The sequence below is a fragment of the Oenanthe melanoleuca genome, chromosome 1 (genome assembly GCF_029582105.1).
Source record: "Oenanthe melanoleuca isolate GR-GAL-2019-014 chromosome 1, OMel1.0, whole genome shotgun sequence".
NCBI classification, from domain to species: Eukaryota; Metazoa; Chordata; class Aves; order Passeriformes; family Muscicapidae; genus Oenanthe; species Oenanthe melanoleuca.
In genome coordinates, this window is record NC_079333.1 from 96,204,312 (window position 1) to 96,220,254 (window position 15,943).

At 43.8% G+C, this 15,943-nt stretch overlaps 1 protein-coding gene across 1 annotated transcript in view; it reads left to right on the forward strand.

Moving 5' to 3' along the window:
• The window catches only part of NHS (NHS actin remodeling regulator), a 239,374-nt gene that overhangs the window by 203,036 nt on the left and 20,395 nt on the right, over positions 1 to 15,943 (forward strand). Inside the window, exons 2-3 of the mRNA XM_056483284.1 lie at positions 10,125 to 10,277; positions 12,436 to 12,569. Coding sequence (XP_056339259.1) covers positions 10,125 to 10,277; positions 12,436 to 12,569 — 287 coding nt within the window. The remainder of the gene's footprint in view (positions 1 to 10,124; positions 10,278 to 12,435; positions 12,570 to 15,943) is intronic.

Here is a 15,943-nt window from a genome sequence, read left to right on the forward strand (position 1 = left end):
ATAAGTTATGCAAGCTGCAGTCTAGATATACAACATTATTGACAAAGTTTCCAAATGTTGCCTGGATGGGTTTCTTTAAAAAGTAATCCAGTGTATCTTGGTGTCTTTGTATAGAAAGTCTTTTTGTCTGTGTAAAGAAAGTACTGCAAGTAATACAGGCCATGCCATATATTGTAACACATTCGTGCTTTATGGATTAAGGGCTAATTTCAAACCCAAAAGGCCTGGAGGGGAGAGGCTGCAATTCCTGGGTAAATGCTGGAGCTCTGGCAGTGAGGGGTGCTGGAGCATGTGCTTGGCATCACAGGATGGGTGGAAGGGACTCACAAGAATTCTAAGGTTGCCTAAATCCTAATCAGTTTTTTTCATTAAAAACAATTCCCTTGAGAAGGTATAGAAGTGAAAGAGGCATAAATCCTTATTTTCAGGCAGCTCCCCTTCCCTTTGCAAAACAAAAGGACTGTGCTGCCTATTGTTTCAACAAATGAAACTCAGAAATTCAGATGGCCTTGTTCTCAGTGTGCTTCTCTGAACTCTTACAGCCCAGTTTGCTGATGTTTAACACAAGTGTCCCATCAGAAGTGGGGCTGGGGAAGCAGAGTGTGGACAGAGAGCCCTTCTCCTGGCCCAGAGCAATCTGGTCTAATGGAAAGTGTTCCTGCCCATGGAGGGGAGTTGGAGCTAGGTGATCTCTGAAGTCACTTACAGCCCAGTCCAGTCTGTGGATCTGTGATCTGTGGGCTATTCACATGGTTATCTGAAACTGGGCTTCAAGGAAAGGGCTTGGGAGGCCAGAGCCAGACCAAATATCTGAGGAGGCTGTTAGTGGAGGGCTCAGGTATTTACTGAATGGAGAAGAGTTGTACTGAAAGAACCCAGGGCTACACCATGAACTCTTTGTATCTGTAACTGCAGCCCTGTGCCAGCCAGCTCTGGGCTCCAGACAGACCTTGTAGAGGAGAGAGGAGTGTGTGGGACTTTATTGCCTGTCCCAAGAAACACATTGCCTTACCATTCTGGGGAGGAAGCTATTCAGAGATAGGGATAGAGACAGGACTTTCAATCCCTCTGCAGATCAGACTTATGGAGCTGCAGGAGCAGCACAAATATTTCTTTGGAGGAAGAAAAAAAATAGTGCCTTTTGGTCCCCCTGAGATGCTTGACTTTCTGTCTCCCCCTGAAGGGCTTTGAGTAATTTGAAGGGATGTGTTGTAATAATATTTACATACATAGTATTGCATAGTATTTACTAAATAGAATTGGAAGAAAGTGTTGCTACTCACTTTGACTTGCAGTTAAGTGGCATCCAAGGCATCTAGCCAAGCACTGAAAATAACTGATGGGAAGAAAGAAGTGTGAAATACGACCCACTATCTCTACTCCTAACACATGGCTTGTTGTTCCTGACTCTTGGGGGTTTGATTCCTCAGCCTACAGGCAGTGCAAATGGAAGGGAAGAGGAGCCCAGCTCATTCATCTTCTGTGCAAACCAGCATCTTTGATTCTAAATGCTGCTTCTGAGAATCAAGAGAAGGAGACTAAGTCTTAGAGTTTAGATGGAAGATTGTAATTTTTGAAAATTTCAAGGAAAACAGAAATACATTTGCTGTGCTTGGAATAAGTCCTCTAAATCTTATCTTCCAATATGGCAAGCACAGCATATTCTTTGTTGAGTGTCATCTTCCAGTGTGCTTTTCAAGGTTCATGATGTTTTACTGATGGTCTCTAGGTTCACAAATGTGGAGAGGTTATTCATACTGTGGATGCTGATGTGGAAACAGGTGCTGCAGTGACCAAGTCTCTGCTCTTCTTGAAAAGAGGATGTTCAGCAGAGACTCAAAAGGCTATTACTTGAAAATGACCATTTTAGGTGCAAATATTCAGACAGAAATACGCAGGGGAATTGAATGTTTTGTGTAGAAGAATAGGCAGGATACCCTAAAGCTGCTAGCAAAACCCAGTTTGACCTACCATAAAATTGTCTATAGGATGATTTTTTCCCCAGATCCCAAAGGTAAGCATTAACTAAGGTAGGTACAGTAGCAAATAAATTTTGTAGAGCTTTGTTCTTGAGTGCTGGCATGTGAAATCAAGGTAAGTGATCTGAGAGCAATATCACAGTAAATGGCAGACTCCTCTGTGATAAAAAGGAGAGCATTATGGTGACTTGCTAGAGCAACTTGGGAAAGCTTAGTAGTGATTTGGGCTGAGTCAGTACAGGAGAAAAATAGCAGAGCAGTCAGAGAGAATTGCAAAGGAGGTCTAAAAGCATATCTAAAAAGTGTGTTACTGAGACCACACACTACACTGCTGGAGATAAGAGACTTTATTTTGCTGCATATCCAGAGAAGGAATAATGTGAAGGGTCAGCATGGGAAGAAATCTGTGTTGACAAGCACTGAAAGTGTGTCAAATTGAAAAAAGTGCTTTCAACTAATTAGGCATGTAGGACTGAAAGGGCTTTCTTGGGACACTGATTTCAGTTACATGCTCTGGAGTGTGTGTGTGCAGAAATACACAGACATGGGGGATGTCATATCATCCCTGCTGTAACAATCCATCCTTACCATTAGGTCCAGTAACCTTAACATAATTCTGGTTTGGGTTTAGACTGTTTATGCCTTCACTGTTTTACTGGCTAGTTAGCTCTTTGTTTTCTCATGGAGCATGACAGCAATCTGAATTGAATATGAATTATTATTCCTGCAGAATAGTTGACCTAACAGCATCCTTAAGCTTGCCAGGCAGGAGTGCCATGTTGTCTGCCTTTTTTACCACTACCCTGCAGGGCACTCTTGGAGGCTGTGGAAAGCATACACCTGAGAACAGGAATAAAAGGAAAGGAAGAAATTGCTGGCTAGAGAAACTTCACAGGAATGGAGGCTTGAACGTATAAAGTACTCTGGATTTCTAAGAGGTTATTGTCTATCCTGCAGTGGCAGCTTTGAAATACGAAGTTCCATTCTGGCTACTGTAACATATTTGACAGAGTTAGGAAAAGCAGTTTAAAATATGTTCAAACACCACCAGCAGTGATTGAAAGCAGCAAAGCCAAGAATGGGATTAGCATGTGGTACTCTTCACATAAGTGCATATTGCTTAACAGCCTAATCTTCTTACATGTATAAGAACCACAGGCCTCCCAGCCCTCTTGAATTATGTCTGTTGTGCCAGTCAACCACACATCAGGTAAATGCAAAATTCAGGGATCTGCTCATGGAAATGACATCCAAATCATATGCTTTCCAGTATTTTAATCTCTTCTGCTACCTGAATGCCAAATATGGATGGGGTTTTGCCCACTTGCCCTCTTTTCTCTTGAATAGCTATTATTTCCATGTGTAGCATTAATGCAAGGCAGAAAAGTGCCACAGGGATGTGCTAAGAAACAGTGATTGAAACACGAGAGGTTTCACTGTATTGACAGGAAATAAAACAATACAAAGAGCTTAAAAGGTTGTGGTCTTTCTCAACAGATTCTGCTGTCAGTGAGATTTCTGCCTTTTTACTTGAGTTTGAAAAATTTGCTAAATTGTCTGTTCATGAGCGCAGAACAGAATAATAATTGTACTCATGCTGTTGCCCACATGTAGCTAAAGACTTAACTTGTTTTGTCATGTCTCCCCTCCTGTTTTTCTGGAGGGCAGCTGCAGCCTGTGTAGACACAGTTGAGCTGGCTTTGATTTGCATGTGCAAGTGCCAGTGGCAGGGCAGATGTGGTGATCCAGGCTTCAGGTCCAGACTGGTTTGCCAAACCATCTCTTGGGGTCTGTGTCACTGGAGCTTTCCACTCACAGCCTGAACTCAGGTTGCACAACACATTAACTCTTCAGAAATACTCTGGATTTCTGCCCTGATAAAAGCAACAAGAAATAATGATGCACCAGGCCATTACAAACAGTGCTTTCCAGCACAGTCTCCCAGAGAGAGGTAGCCAAGGAGCAAACCACCTAAAGTGGGTCACAAATCACCCATGGCCCTGTGACAGTGGGCACTGTGAAGACTGAAAGGGAAATGTCTGCCCCGAACAGCACCCTCACAAATGGCAGAATGCACCAGGAAAACAAGAACAAAAGATGTGGCCAAGGATGGGGGCATCTTATCCAGACCCTGAAGAAATCCCAAATATGTACTTGATTGATGAGGGGACAGGGGCTTTGGCAGGAAGTTTTCTCTTTCATTGAGTTGAGCATCTCTTGTCTTACATAAGAGATATGCTTAGAAAGCTCTGTGAAGACCTGCCTCATTTCTCACTTGTCCTGGGGATGATGGACCCCAGACAGCTTCCCAGGGAAGAGAAGGACTGGGAAGCACAGGCAGGGTCCTCAGCAGCCTCTGCAGTGCCAGTGGACCAGAGTGCCTGTCACATTCCCACCACCTGATGTCCCTGCCCCAGCAAAAGAGCTTCAGAAGAGAAACCCATCACTGTCACTGAGTTGGTGGAGAAAGAGCATGGCATCCTGCCCCTGCCAGGGTGACCAGGCTTTCCAAGGGCACTGGGGCCTGCCCCAGTTTCTAGCTGCAGTCACTTGGTGCTTTTTTCTAGAGGTGTGAGGGAAATTGTGTGCATACCCATGCTCGTAGTTATGGTGAGGTTGCCACTGTTCTGCTGGGTGCTGGAAAAGCTGATGAGCCAGTAGCCTTATTTGCAATGAACAGCAGCCCCACCAACACACTCCCTTTGCATGGGCATTTTTCAATTGTTAATGAAGATGGGACAGGAAAGTAGCTCATCCAAATAGCTACTCGCAGTTCCTGTTGGTGGGGTTTGCCACTGGCAAACAGGGAAGTGTCTGGGCATATGCATGGCTGGGAGGGAGCACAATTGTTGAAAACAGGGTGACTGTCCCACCTTCAAGGAGCTCCAGACTCCAGTGTTCCTGCTGGGTAAGCCTGGCACTCTCTTTGCCATCCCTGGGAAGCAGCAGCTGCAGAGGGAGCTGCTTTGAAAGTACTGAGCTTGCTGATGGATGTGGGACACGAAGAGCAAAGTAGCAATTCTAGATTTTTACCAGTGTTGTAGGCTTAGACCCCCTGGGTGCTCCAGTGGTTACACGAGTGCATTGGGGAAGCGTGCATTGAGACATACAGGGCTATAAATAAAATTCACATCAGACTCAGCACTTGCCTCAATGAAACATTTATGCACTAAATTGCATGATGAGGTTGGATGTGCTGCCAGGCTGCCTAGTCTTTGAGATAATCTGGTCTTCCTCAGAATTAATTTTCTTGCAATGTTTTGCACACAAACGCAGCAGGCAGTAACTCACTGCTGACCTGGGCAGTAGCTGAGGAAGAGCCTGATCACATTGAATTCTGCTGCTGCTGGCATAGACCTATTTATGCAAAGCTGGATGAACATCCAGCTTTCTTATGACATTGAATCACACAAGAAAAAGTCACCATTTTTACATGAAATAGCTAGAAAAATGGCATCCTCTAAAATGACAGGTCAGCCACCTTAACACTGGAGAAGAAGGGCTTTCCTAAGCAGAGCCTGACCTGGGACTGCTGGCCACAGCAATCTTTGGGTGCATCCTGCCCCCCTGCAGCAGGGTGTGCAAAGAGGTGGGTTCACTAAGTGCACAGCCCCAGCACTTCTGCCTCCTGCAAAGGGCTTGGCTCATTACACCCTCTCTTAAGCAGTACTGGGCTCAGGAATAAGTTTATTGACTAGTCTGATCCTTTTTAATTTTGGATTTTGTCTTTTGGAATCTGGATACTTTAATAAGCATTCGGCAGCTGTTGGTTCAGCTTTGCCTGTGCAGAATTCAGGGCTGACAGCTCTGGGCACTGGCCCTTAACATGCAGGCAACTTCCTTGCTCACTGCTCCAATTCCCTCCAGGCTGCACACTTTTTCACACCTTACAACAAATTGTGTTTTCTCTCTGAACCAGGAAATGTAGGAAATTATCTTTTTTTTCTTTCTTCCCCTGACAGGTAATAGCAACTATAATACAGATAGAATTAATATAAAGCTGAGAAACAGAAGGGCCTGGGAAGGGGGGAGGCAAGTGTCTGTAGAAGCAGACGGAGTTGTGGGGGGAAACCCCTGGATCTATCAAATAAATAGAGCAGAAATCTTTCTTGCTTGGCCTTTGTGGTGTTATTATTAGAACAACCACGCCTGAGTGCACTAAAGCCGCACAACCTTCAAGCATCCACATCCAGCTCTGCTATGGCAGGGCCCTTTTTCTGCTTGGCTAAAACAGGGAGAGAATGAGAGGATGCAAAGATGAGAAGGATCTGTAAATGATAAATATGATCAACTTCAATAAAACAGTTATTTGGAAATCTTCAAAAATCTTCTCATGAGAAGAGCCATTAGTGTATGTCTGTTTGACATTGGTTGTTAGGAAACCAGCCAATGTTAATGGATCCACAGAATGGAATGGAGAATCCATTTAAATGGTCTCTTGTCATTTTGTCATCCCACAAAAAAACCAATTACTTTAACTCAGGAATGAAATGAAGTGATAGTTTATATGATTCACTTGTATAGACTAAATTGATCAAAGCGCACACTAAAAATATGTTAACAGTCTATATCTGATGCCTGAAATGCTGCATTTCCTATCTCTGTGTTGGCTTCTTTTCTCATTCAGTCTGATGTCCAGCTGTTAATCATTTAAAGACTGTGGCTTTACAGTTCCTATATTGCTTTATTTATTATGCATGTTACAATGATGCTGAGGGGCTGCAGCCACGAGCGGGCTCAGCATTGTAAAAACAGCCTGCAGTGTAAAACACTGAGTAAAGGAAGTGCTGGCTGAAAGATACCTTATCCTCATTTCACAGAACAGAGATATAGGGGGTCTTAATATTTTACACCAGCTCCTAGCAGAAACATGTGGTGAAGCTTTGACTGCACATTTCTCCTAGATCTCAGCCCAGTGATCTTTGTCTGCTGAATTACGCTGCCACAGGGTTGTCTTTTTTCTTTTAATGGAAGTAAGAGATTCAGTCCTGTGAAGAAAATTAGATATTCAGTAGTCCTTAAAGCTCACAGTACACTCCTATGGTTGCATCCTCTGGCTTCAGCTCCCAGCAATGGTGCCCAGTTCCCAGGAGCAATCAGTGAGGGCCAGGCAAAATGTCATTGCAGAAGAACAGGAAATGTGCAAAGGACAGGGAAGGACATGCAAAGGAAAATGTGCAAGGAATGAAATGGAAGCAGATCCTTCTTTTGGCAGGTCTTTACTCACTGGCTAACGTTTTTCCTCTTTACAGGAATTTTTTTCAGAGCTTTGCTGCTCTGAGGCTGGGGTGCTGTTCCTCAAACATCCAGACTAATTGCATTCATTGCAGGTTTATACTTACTTATCCTTGGGCCAGCATTGTCCTCCACCCTACCCAGTGCTGCTCCCTCCCTCTGAGCTTCTTTCCTACTACAGGCTGAGAACATTCATCCCCTTGTGGCTTTTTTTGCCAGCACTTTTAGTTTCTATTCTGGACCTTCTAGAAAATCCACTCCAGCTCTGGAGTATTTTAAAGGATTGGGCAGTTCAGTGAGTACTGTGCAATATTTCTGCTTTCTTGGTGTCAGGAAGGGGTATATTCCCTGTTACCATGAATCAGAGATCCTGCAGGGAAAGGCAAGAAGACATGGATGGGTGCTGACTGGGGCCATAGCACAGGGTATGTAAGCTTCTTAATGCTCTACCATTTGAAGATAAGCAATGTATTAGTGGTTCTTCTCCTGGGACAGCACTGTGCACAGCTCTGCCAGGTCTGCTGGCTAAGGGAGACTTGTTGGGTGGCTAAGAGGTCATGCTATTTTACCTGTCAACAGCAACGTGTGTTTGCAACAGTAGGTGTGTAGCAGAGCTTGCAAGAACTTGGTTTCATTTTTAAGTCTCACACCAAGTATATTAACCCAACTCCTACTCTTATTTGTAAAACACTGTTGCCAAGGCCAAAAGAGCTTTCTACAAGCTAAATTTGGCAGCAAAATCTATTCTAGTCTGATGAAATGTCTGAAAATTTTGTAAGTAGGTAAAACTTTCCACTCACTTACTGATATTCATCACAGACAACTACTAGCGCTTCAGTCTAGACAGATTTTTCTGGGAGTAAGAAGGAACTGCTTGTGCCTGTCTTTTCATTAGCCTCCAGGGTACAATTTGTGATCATGAATATCACATGCCCTAGGCAATACAAAGAATGGGTGGGGTATCATTACTACAGCCTACAAATTTTTGTCCTGAGCTGAGATTCCCAAAGAGGAAGTGTGGCTCAGAACAGAATCAGGGCAAGTTGCTTTGTGTCTCAGTACCTTGTATGTAAAACAGACATAGTGCTTCATTACCTTCAACAGGTAAAGGATATATAAAATCAACTTGTGCCAGTGAGGTATTTCCCTACTGCAGTGGTAACAGACAAGCCATCAAAAGCTCTGCCTGCAATTTGGCAACATTACGTTTTTGCTATGTCAAAAATTTAATTAGTAAATCCTCATGATGAGCAAGCACTGACAGGTTGCCATAATTCATCCTATTACCTTCCTCCACTATATTTTTTTTCTCCCTGAGGTGCCATTCCTTGCTCTCACACCATGCCAGTTGCATGGAGCAGCACCACAAATATGCTGACAAATGTCTGAATCCCCGCCTGCAAAAATCCACTGAGAAGCAAAGCAAAGCAAACAGAGAGTTTGGGGTCCCTTCATTTTTGCTGAATTCTGAGAACCTGAACTTCAGCAGGTCTGTTCATTGTATCACACCATCACTTCCATTATGACACCTACAAATTTTGGTGAACTGTTGGGGTTTTTTCTTATCAAAGAAACTGATATTCTCTCATCATCCCACACATGGCAGCATGCTTCCTAGGTTTCTCCTCTTCTGTCTGCTCCCTTTTTCTTCTCCAACTGTACTTTCCCAGTTCTTTCCCTATGCAAAGCACTGGTATGCCTTCAGACTGAGTGGATGTTGTTTTGCATTAAAGAAAGCAACAAAACAAGAAAGACCAAAGTATCTCCATCAGAGAGCCATTCTCTGCCATGATGCACTGGCTACCCCTCAAAAAAGGGTAAGAGAGTGCAAAAGCAGGAAAGCAGATGAGAGCCCTGAGATGTGCAGAGGAGAGGAGTGCATGGCTGGTGCATGGTGGGGTGACCAGTGAGGCACACTGGTTCTTTGGCTGCTGACTGGGAAGGGAAGCCCAGGAGGCACCTCCTGTGCATGAGGGTGCCTGCCTGTGTCACACTGTGAACAAAGCAACTGCAGCAGCTCCTTGGCCTGAGACTGGAGTCTGTCTGTACTGGTGCCTGTGGGAGAAGGATTGAGCCCAGTGCTATCCCTGAGGATGTGCCACCTGCTCTGCTGCTTTATGTGGCTGAGAATGAGCTGGGGCAGAGTGCTGGCATTTCCCATGGCCCTCCACACCTGCTTTAGCCATTGGAAAGCTACCTTCCTGAGGCTGGGAACAGTCCATGAGATGCCCATAAGTGCCAGCACGCCTGAGAAATTTTCTCAAACCTTTAATGGACTTGATTCATATAATTTTCAGAGGCAGACTTCTGGGACTTCTCTTTAGAGGAACTGAAGTGTTCCTGTCCCTCAGAAGTCCCATTCTATTAAAGGAACCTTTTTTGATAGGTGACAGTCAAAGTCTCTCAGCAAGGCAAGCAGTTAATCTCAGTCATTACACCCTGGAAGGCAGTGAACTAGCAACCTGTGTCAGAAACTAGTTGAGTGTAACATGATGTAGTGAAAGAGCACACTGGAAAGAGTTCCTCCCACTGCCTTTGCTCAAAATGTCATTGTGGAAAGATAGCTTAGCTTCTTTGTATTTTTGTTTTGCTGTCTATAAAATGATTATCCCTTTGGTCCATTTGTATAAAAAACTGATATAGTATCATTTCACCTGCTTGCCTCCATAGAGCCATTTGCAATCTGGTAAAAGGGCATTGCCTAAATCCTAGCTGGTATAATATGATAACATGATGTGGAAACACAGAGAAGATAATGTTTGCTGCTATTTGATGGGAGTAAAGGTGCTGTAACAAACCCAGCTTCTGCTCTTGACAATGCTGTTCCAAGCAAGAACCTTTCCTTTTCAGCTAGGTTGATCAAAGAGAGACTAGAAGTCTAATGTTGCACTCTACTTTTTTATCCTACAGCTGTCTCCAACCTTGATGCAGAGAGCAAACTGAGTGTCTACTACCGAGCCCCTTGGCACCAGCAAAGGAACATCTTTCTGCCCTGCACCAGGCCGCCCTGCGTGGAGGAGCTGCACCACCACGCCAAGCAGCACCTGCGAGCCTTGCGCAGAGGTACGTGCTCCCCCTGCCCCAGTCTCACACCCAACACCTCCCCATGGCCCAGCCAGGCAGCAGAGGGATGCTCAGGCACAAGCATTCAGAGCTGTGGGCACTGATCTACACTGGGACTTAGGTACCCATGCTAAGAAATCACAGAAATCACTGTGGAATCGCAGAATGGTTTGGGGTCAAAGGGACCTTAAAGATTATCTGGTCCCAACCTCCTTCACAAGAGCTGAAACTGGAGCCCAGTGGTACTAGTGTCACATAACATGGAGGATGTCTGTGTCCTTCAAGAGTGGCAGCTGAAAGTCAGGTGATAGATGTCCTGGACAGCTTGGAAGGGTCGGGCAGTTCTCCCCTTCCCAGGCTAGGAACACTTTCTGACATTGCCTAAAAAACTGCAGACCTGTGATCTCAAAGCAACACAAAGAGGAAGCAGGAGCAACAGGGTCATTACCAGGCTCCTGGATCCCTGCCATAAGGAGAATTTACTAGATGCAAACATCTGGATGGTCCTACAACAGCACATTAAAAAGAAGGCAAAAGATGGGAAAGGTCAGTTTTCACTGGGAACCTAACTAAAGGAAAATTATTACCAGGACATAAGACAAAGCAGGCAAACAAGCCTGTCTTTCTTCTGTGCCATAAGGAGGGAGAAAATCCATGCAGGTCACGCTTAAAATGTTCAGCAGCAGCCTCCTGTCTGGAAGTGTTTTGCACCAACAGCTCTAATTGCCTTGCTCCTTTATTACTGTTATTAGCTTATAATAATAATCGATTACTTAGAACTGCAGAGCATCTGTTAGCTGGATAAGATGTTCCAATTAATTACCACATTTGACTGTCTCTGCAGGTTTTAGGTCAGGAACACACTGTGGATGCAGTATGTCTTCATACCATGGCAGGGAGTGATACAGCCAGCTTGCAGCCACAGTAGTGCTGGAGTAGAACAGAAGTTCTTTTCTGTTCTCAGCAGCTCTGCTTTGCAGTTGTCCCAGAACCAGGCTGATCTTTGCCTGCCATCTTGTGGGCAGGAGAAACCCTGACAGCAGCATGGGAAGGCAGCTCCCTGTCTCATCATTTTAAAGTTACAAATCTCAGTGTTGGCAATTTCCCATCCTCCACAATTAATGGCAGCTGTGCAGGTTCAGCAGGCAGCTTGTCATGTGCTGCTTTATCTTATTTTCAAAATAACTGCATATATGGGGATGAATTGTTAGTCTGAAATTTACTCTAAGCATGTTTATTGTGTCTCAACTCTCTCTTCTATCAGAATTTCATTACCTCTCTATCTGTTTAACCAGCAGCAATTAAAACTAAATTTTAGGTCAGAAAACAGCTATGCTAGCAGCAAACATTGTTGATTGGACCAGGTAATAAGCAGGTGAATATATTATCTCCTTTCAGCTGCACTCCATGCAAACAGCAATTATCTTACTGTTACCTAAAATTAGAGATGGGAGTTCCATGAGCACTCTCCCATTCACTTGGAAGGTTCCAGAGACTTGGGACTGCTGGCCCAAGTTCCCTTGCTGATGCTAGAAGAGGACTGAATACTGTGAGCCCATGCTGAAGGAAGACCCCTTTGGGCCTAGGGTGGATAAAGAGCTTGACCTTCCCAGGATGATCTTCATGCTGAACCTGAGCATTACTACTGCAACAACCTTCATGATGTCAAGCCAATGCTCAGGACCTGGCACTGCCTGCAGCCAGGGAATAAAATCCCACCTGGAGCTGTGTTCCTTTTTCTCACCTCAGAGCGATATATTTTATATGAGTAGAATGCAGGCATAGTTACTGCATCTCAGTATTTCAAGGCAGTAGGAGGTGCAGGTTCCTGTTGGAAATCAGGCCCTGGGTCTCAAGTGCCTAGAAGGTAGCTCCATTGTCTCTTGGGATAAATGGTATAAATCTCATTTGAGGACAGTTCAGCTGCAGTGCATGTGCTGGGGTGCACGGAATGGGCATTGCTCTGCTGGGTGCACAGATGTCCAGTAAGTGCTTCTCCCCTTCAGCTGCACAGGAATCATTTGTACCTGTCACTGGGAAGAGAACCTTTGTCTTTGGAGTCCACTGTCTGTACCTATCTCTGTTGTGCTGTTAATAGAGATATTTGTATGTTTTTAACACTTTGAAAGACTTGTGTCTTCTTTCTCATCCAAAACAGAACATCGAAGCCGAGGTGATAACAGAGAGCAAAAACTCCAAGGCCCCATAGCTGTGGTGGCTCCCCCCTTCCCTCCCTTCCCTGCAGTCTGCAGCCAAAAGAGGCAAGCGATAAAGGACCGGCATTTGCTACCAGTAAGTTTTTCACTACAGCTACCACATACAAATACATCTGGAGCATGGTGGGACCAAGTGGGACACAAGTGCCCCCTCCCCAAACTGCTGCAGGTACAACAGCACAGACCTCAAAGACTGTCAGCAGTGTAACACAGGTCACAGCTTCCAGCAGTCAGCCCCAGGGGGCTGTTTTCAGTCACAAACCTCTAACTTTTCGCCCGTGGCCAGCACACATAGCTCTCATTCACACCCTCCTCCACAAGTCCTCCACTGAGCACTTGGCTGGAGAGGCAGCACCTTGAGGACCCTCCTGTAATTTCAGAAAGTGCTGTAATTTCAGCCCTGGCATTAGCATTGCCAGGAGCCAAGAGCTCAAGGGCTTTGAGTGCTGGCTTGAGGCTTGTGTGTGTGCAGGAGGTTTGGGAGCATGATCCCAGCTACAAGGAGCTACACTTTCCATAGTCCTGTTTTGCAATGTTCATCTCCATGCAGCTTTTCAGATGTTTCATGTCTCACATGTCCTTACAACCAGCCAAGCAGGAGCTCCAGCTGAAGATCTGGTCCTGTATGTCTGTGCTGACTTGCCACTACTGCACTGATTTAAAATCAAGTTAGTGTTGACAATATGGTATTTATCATTGTTAAAGGAAATGTGCTAGACTGACAACTTAAACTCTGATTAGGTCCATAATTCCCACTGGCTTCTGTGGCTCTGGGTGTTTTACTCATGGAAGTGTCATAGTAGCTACATTTTGCCCTGTACTAGGAGCCATTGCATTATTTAAAAGTTGCAGGTCAGACCTGGGCTTGGCTTTTAAGTGAGGCTTTTGTCTCATGCCAGCCCCTCAGTCAGCTGGTAATAGATCTGTTCTGCATCTGGCAGTTCAAGAACACTGGCATCTCAGGAGATGCTACACCTGTGAGTACATTATAATCACACTGAATCATCACTTAGCTTAAAAATACAAGTGCATTCATCCTAATCTATTATAATAACCATATTTAAATACTATAATGCTAAAGCACCCACAGTGTAAAAGAATCAATGTAAATGAGTCACACCTTCCCAGGGACCAAAATATCAGCCAATCAGTCCATAGGAAAAGTTTTGTTTCTCATTTAAAAAGCATGAAATAGATAATAACATTTGCATTAGTTTGACTGTTCTGGCTTTTTGGCTGCTTATTTTTGAGAAAGCATCACCATCACTGCAGGCTTTGAACAGGTTAAATTTGCAGGCCATATGATTCAACTTAAAGGAGGTATCCTGATGTGAAAGGACAGTATAGAAAAGAGTTTGAAGACAGAAAGAAGAAACAGGATTACCTGTTCTTCTTTACAAGTCATCATCAAAGCTAGTGCTGTTTAGGGTCATTGAAAGGTAAAAGGAAGGTGATGCCATGTTAAGGATCAAAACTAGTTACAGATGATAGCTTGGACAGGCTATTGAACATAAAGCTCTCTTAGTATCAGATGGGGAACAAGGCACCTCTTTTGAAATTGCATACACAGTGCTTAAAGGCCTGAATCTCTGCTGTGTTTGGAAAACAACCAGTGCATTTTATATATTATCTCCATCTGTGGAACACAAAATAATAACAAATAGTGAGCAACTCTCTGAGTCCTGTATTAGTTGACAAAATTAAGTCATACTGAACACAGATGTCTTGGCTACATCTTAAAGTCCACCTTTTTCTTTTCAAGAAGGAAAACATTAAGCTTTGTGCCCACCCATATCAGACCTCCTTTTGGAAGCTGACTGGGTTCAGTGCTCCCCTAAGGAGAAGCAAACAAGAGCTGTTGGAGGGCTGTTGTTCTACTGATTTCAAGGCATCTGGCAGTGTTCTGCTTTGGAAATTGCAAATACACCACGCCCAGAGTACTTCAAAGTGCCTTGATCCATTTCTGAGACAACCCCTTGTTAATGGGGCAACTTAAAAATTAAAAGAGAATAAGACAAGATGAAGCTGCACATAAATGTTCTGTCTGGCAGAGAGGTTAATCAGAGATTGTTACAAGACACTGCAACAATGGTGAACAGCTAATTGACATTGTGCCAGCCTTCATGATATAATGATATTATTATAAGGGAAAGTTGAGAATGCTGTTATTGGCTAGCTTGCTCTTCTTGGCATAAGCTCTTTGTGACTGACATCTGCAAAAGTTTATCTGCTTCAGGGACTGCTGGTAATGTTTGATATCTGATTCCTGTTGATGGTATCATCTAGTCATCAATGAACTAAAGATGCTAAATCCACAAGAATTTTTATTCATGACATAGCAGTATGTTGTGTATTGCACTCTTCTGATGCATTGGGAAGGTGCTAAAGGGAGCAATACTAAACAACCAAAAGAGCCCCTTTTTGTATTTCTTTTAAAGTAGGAAAGGAACCAACAAGAAGCTGGGAAATTTTTGAAAGTTACAGCATCTGACTTTTCCAAACTGATCTCTAAGATAAATGCATGTATTAAGATACTCAAATAAGAAACTTGATTTTGAGGAATGTTCAAACTACCACTGTGAAACCTGTGGGAACAACCACAACTGAAAGTTACTGAGAAAACAGGTTACTTAGATCTGAGTCAAGGTTCCCTATGTGTGTACCTTTTGGCTGCTGCTACCAATTAGGTGGCTATGAGCCCTTCCAAAGATCTAGACAAAATCAGTCACAAGAGATGAAGATCCACTTTTAATCACAGCTCTGTTTACAGGGAGAAAGATGCCAGTCCCACAGATTCCGAGAAAGAACAAATGAATTCAAGTTCAAAGCAAGTAATGCCAGCATAAATGGGTCTGGAAAGACATTTTGGACTGTTCCATCACAAGATCACTTTGTTGTGGAGAAAGAGTAGAGAAATAGAAATGGAATAGGTTCTTTCATGTCTACTCTTATTACAGGAAATTCCCTGATTTGGCTGATGAAATGTCCACTTAGCCCAAAGGCCAGAAGGGGATCCTTCAGGAAGGAGTATAAGAACAGGACATGGTTTATGCTGTTTATTGTCTCATGATTTATCCTTCCAGTTTCATACAGAAACTGGTTACAGGGTTCCTGGGCCAGAGATCAAATAGAATAATAGAATAAATAGCCACCAAAAGAATATAATAGCCACCAAAGGACCTCTCTGTGTTGACTGTGAGACTTGTTTAATCCAATTTTTTAGCAAATTTACACCTTCAGCCTCAACAGCATCCTGTGACAATGACTTTAAAAATCTGTATGAAAATGTAGCTTTTGTTTGTTTCAAACTCAATACCTCATAATTTCATCATATCCCTTCTGGTTCTCAGACTATGAGAAACAGTAAGCATTGCTTTCTCATTCCCTTTCTCCATGCTCATCATGGTTTTGCAGGCATGACTTCACTTAACTTTCCTATCCATTCCAGTA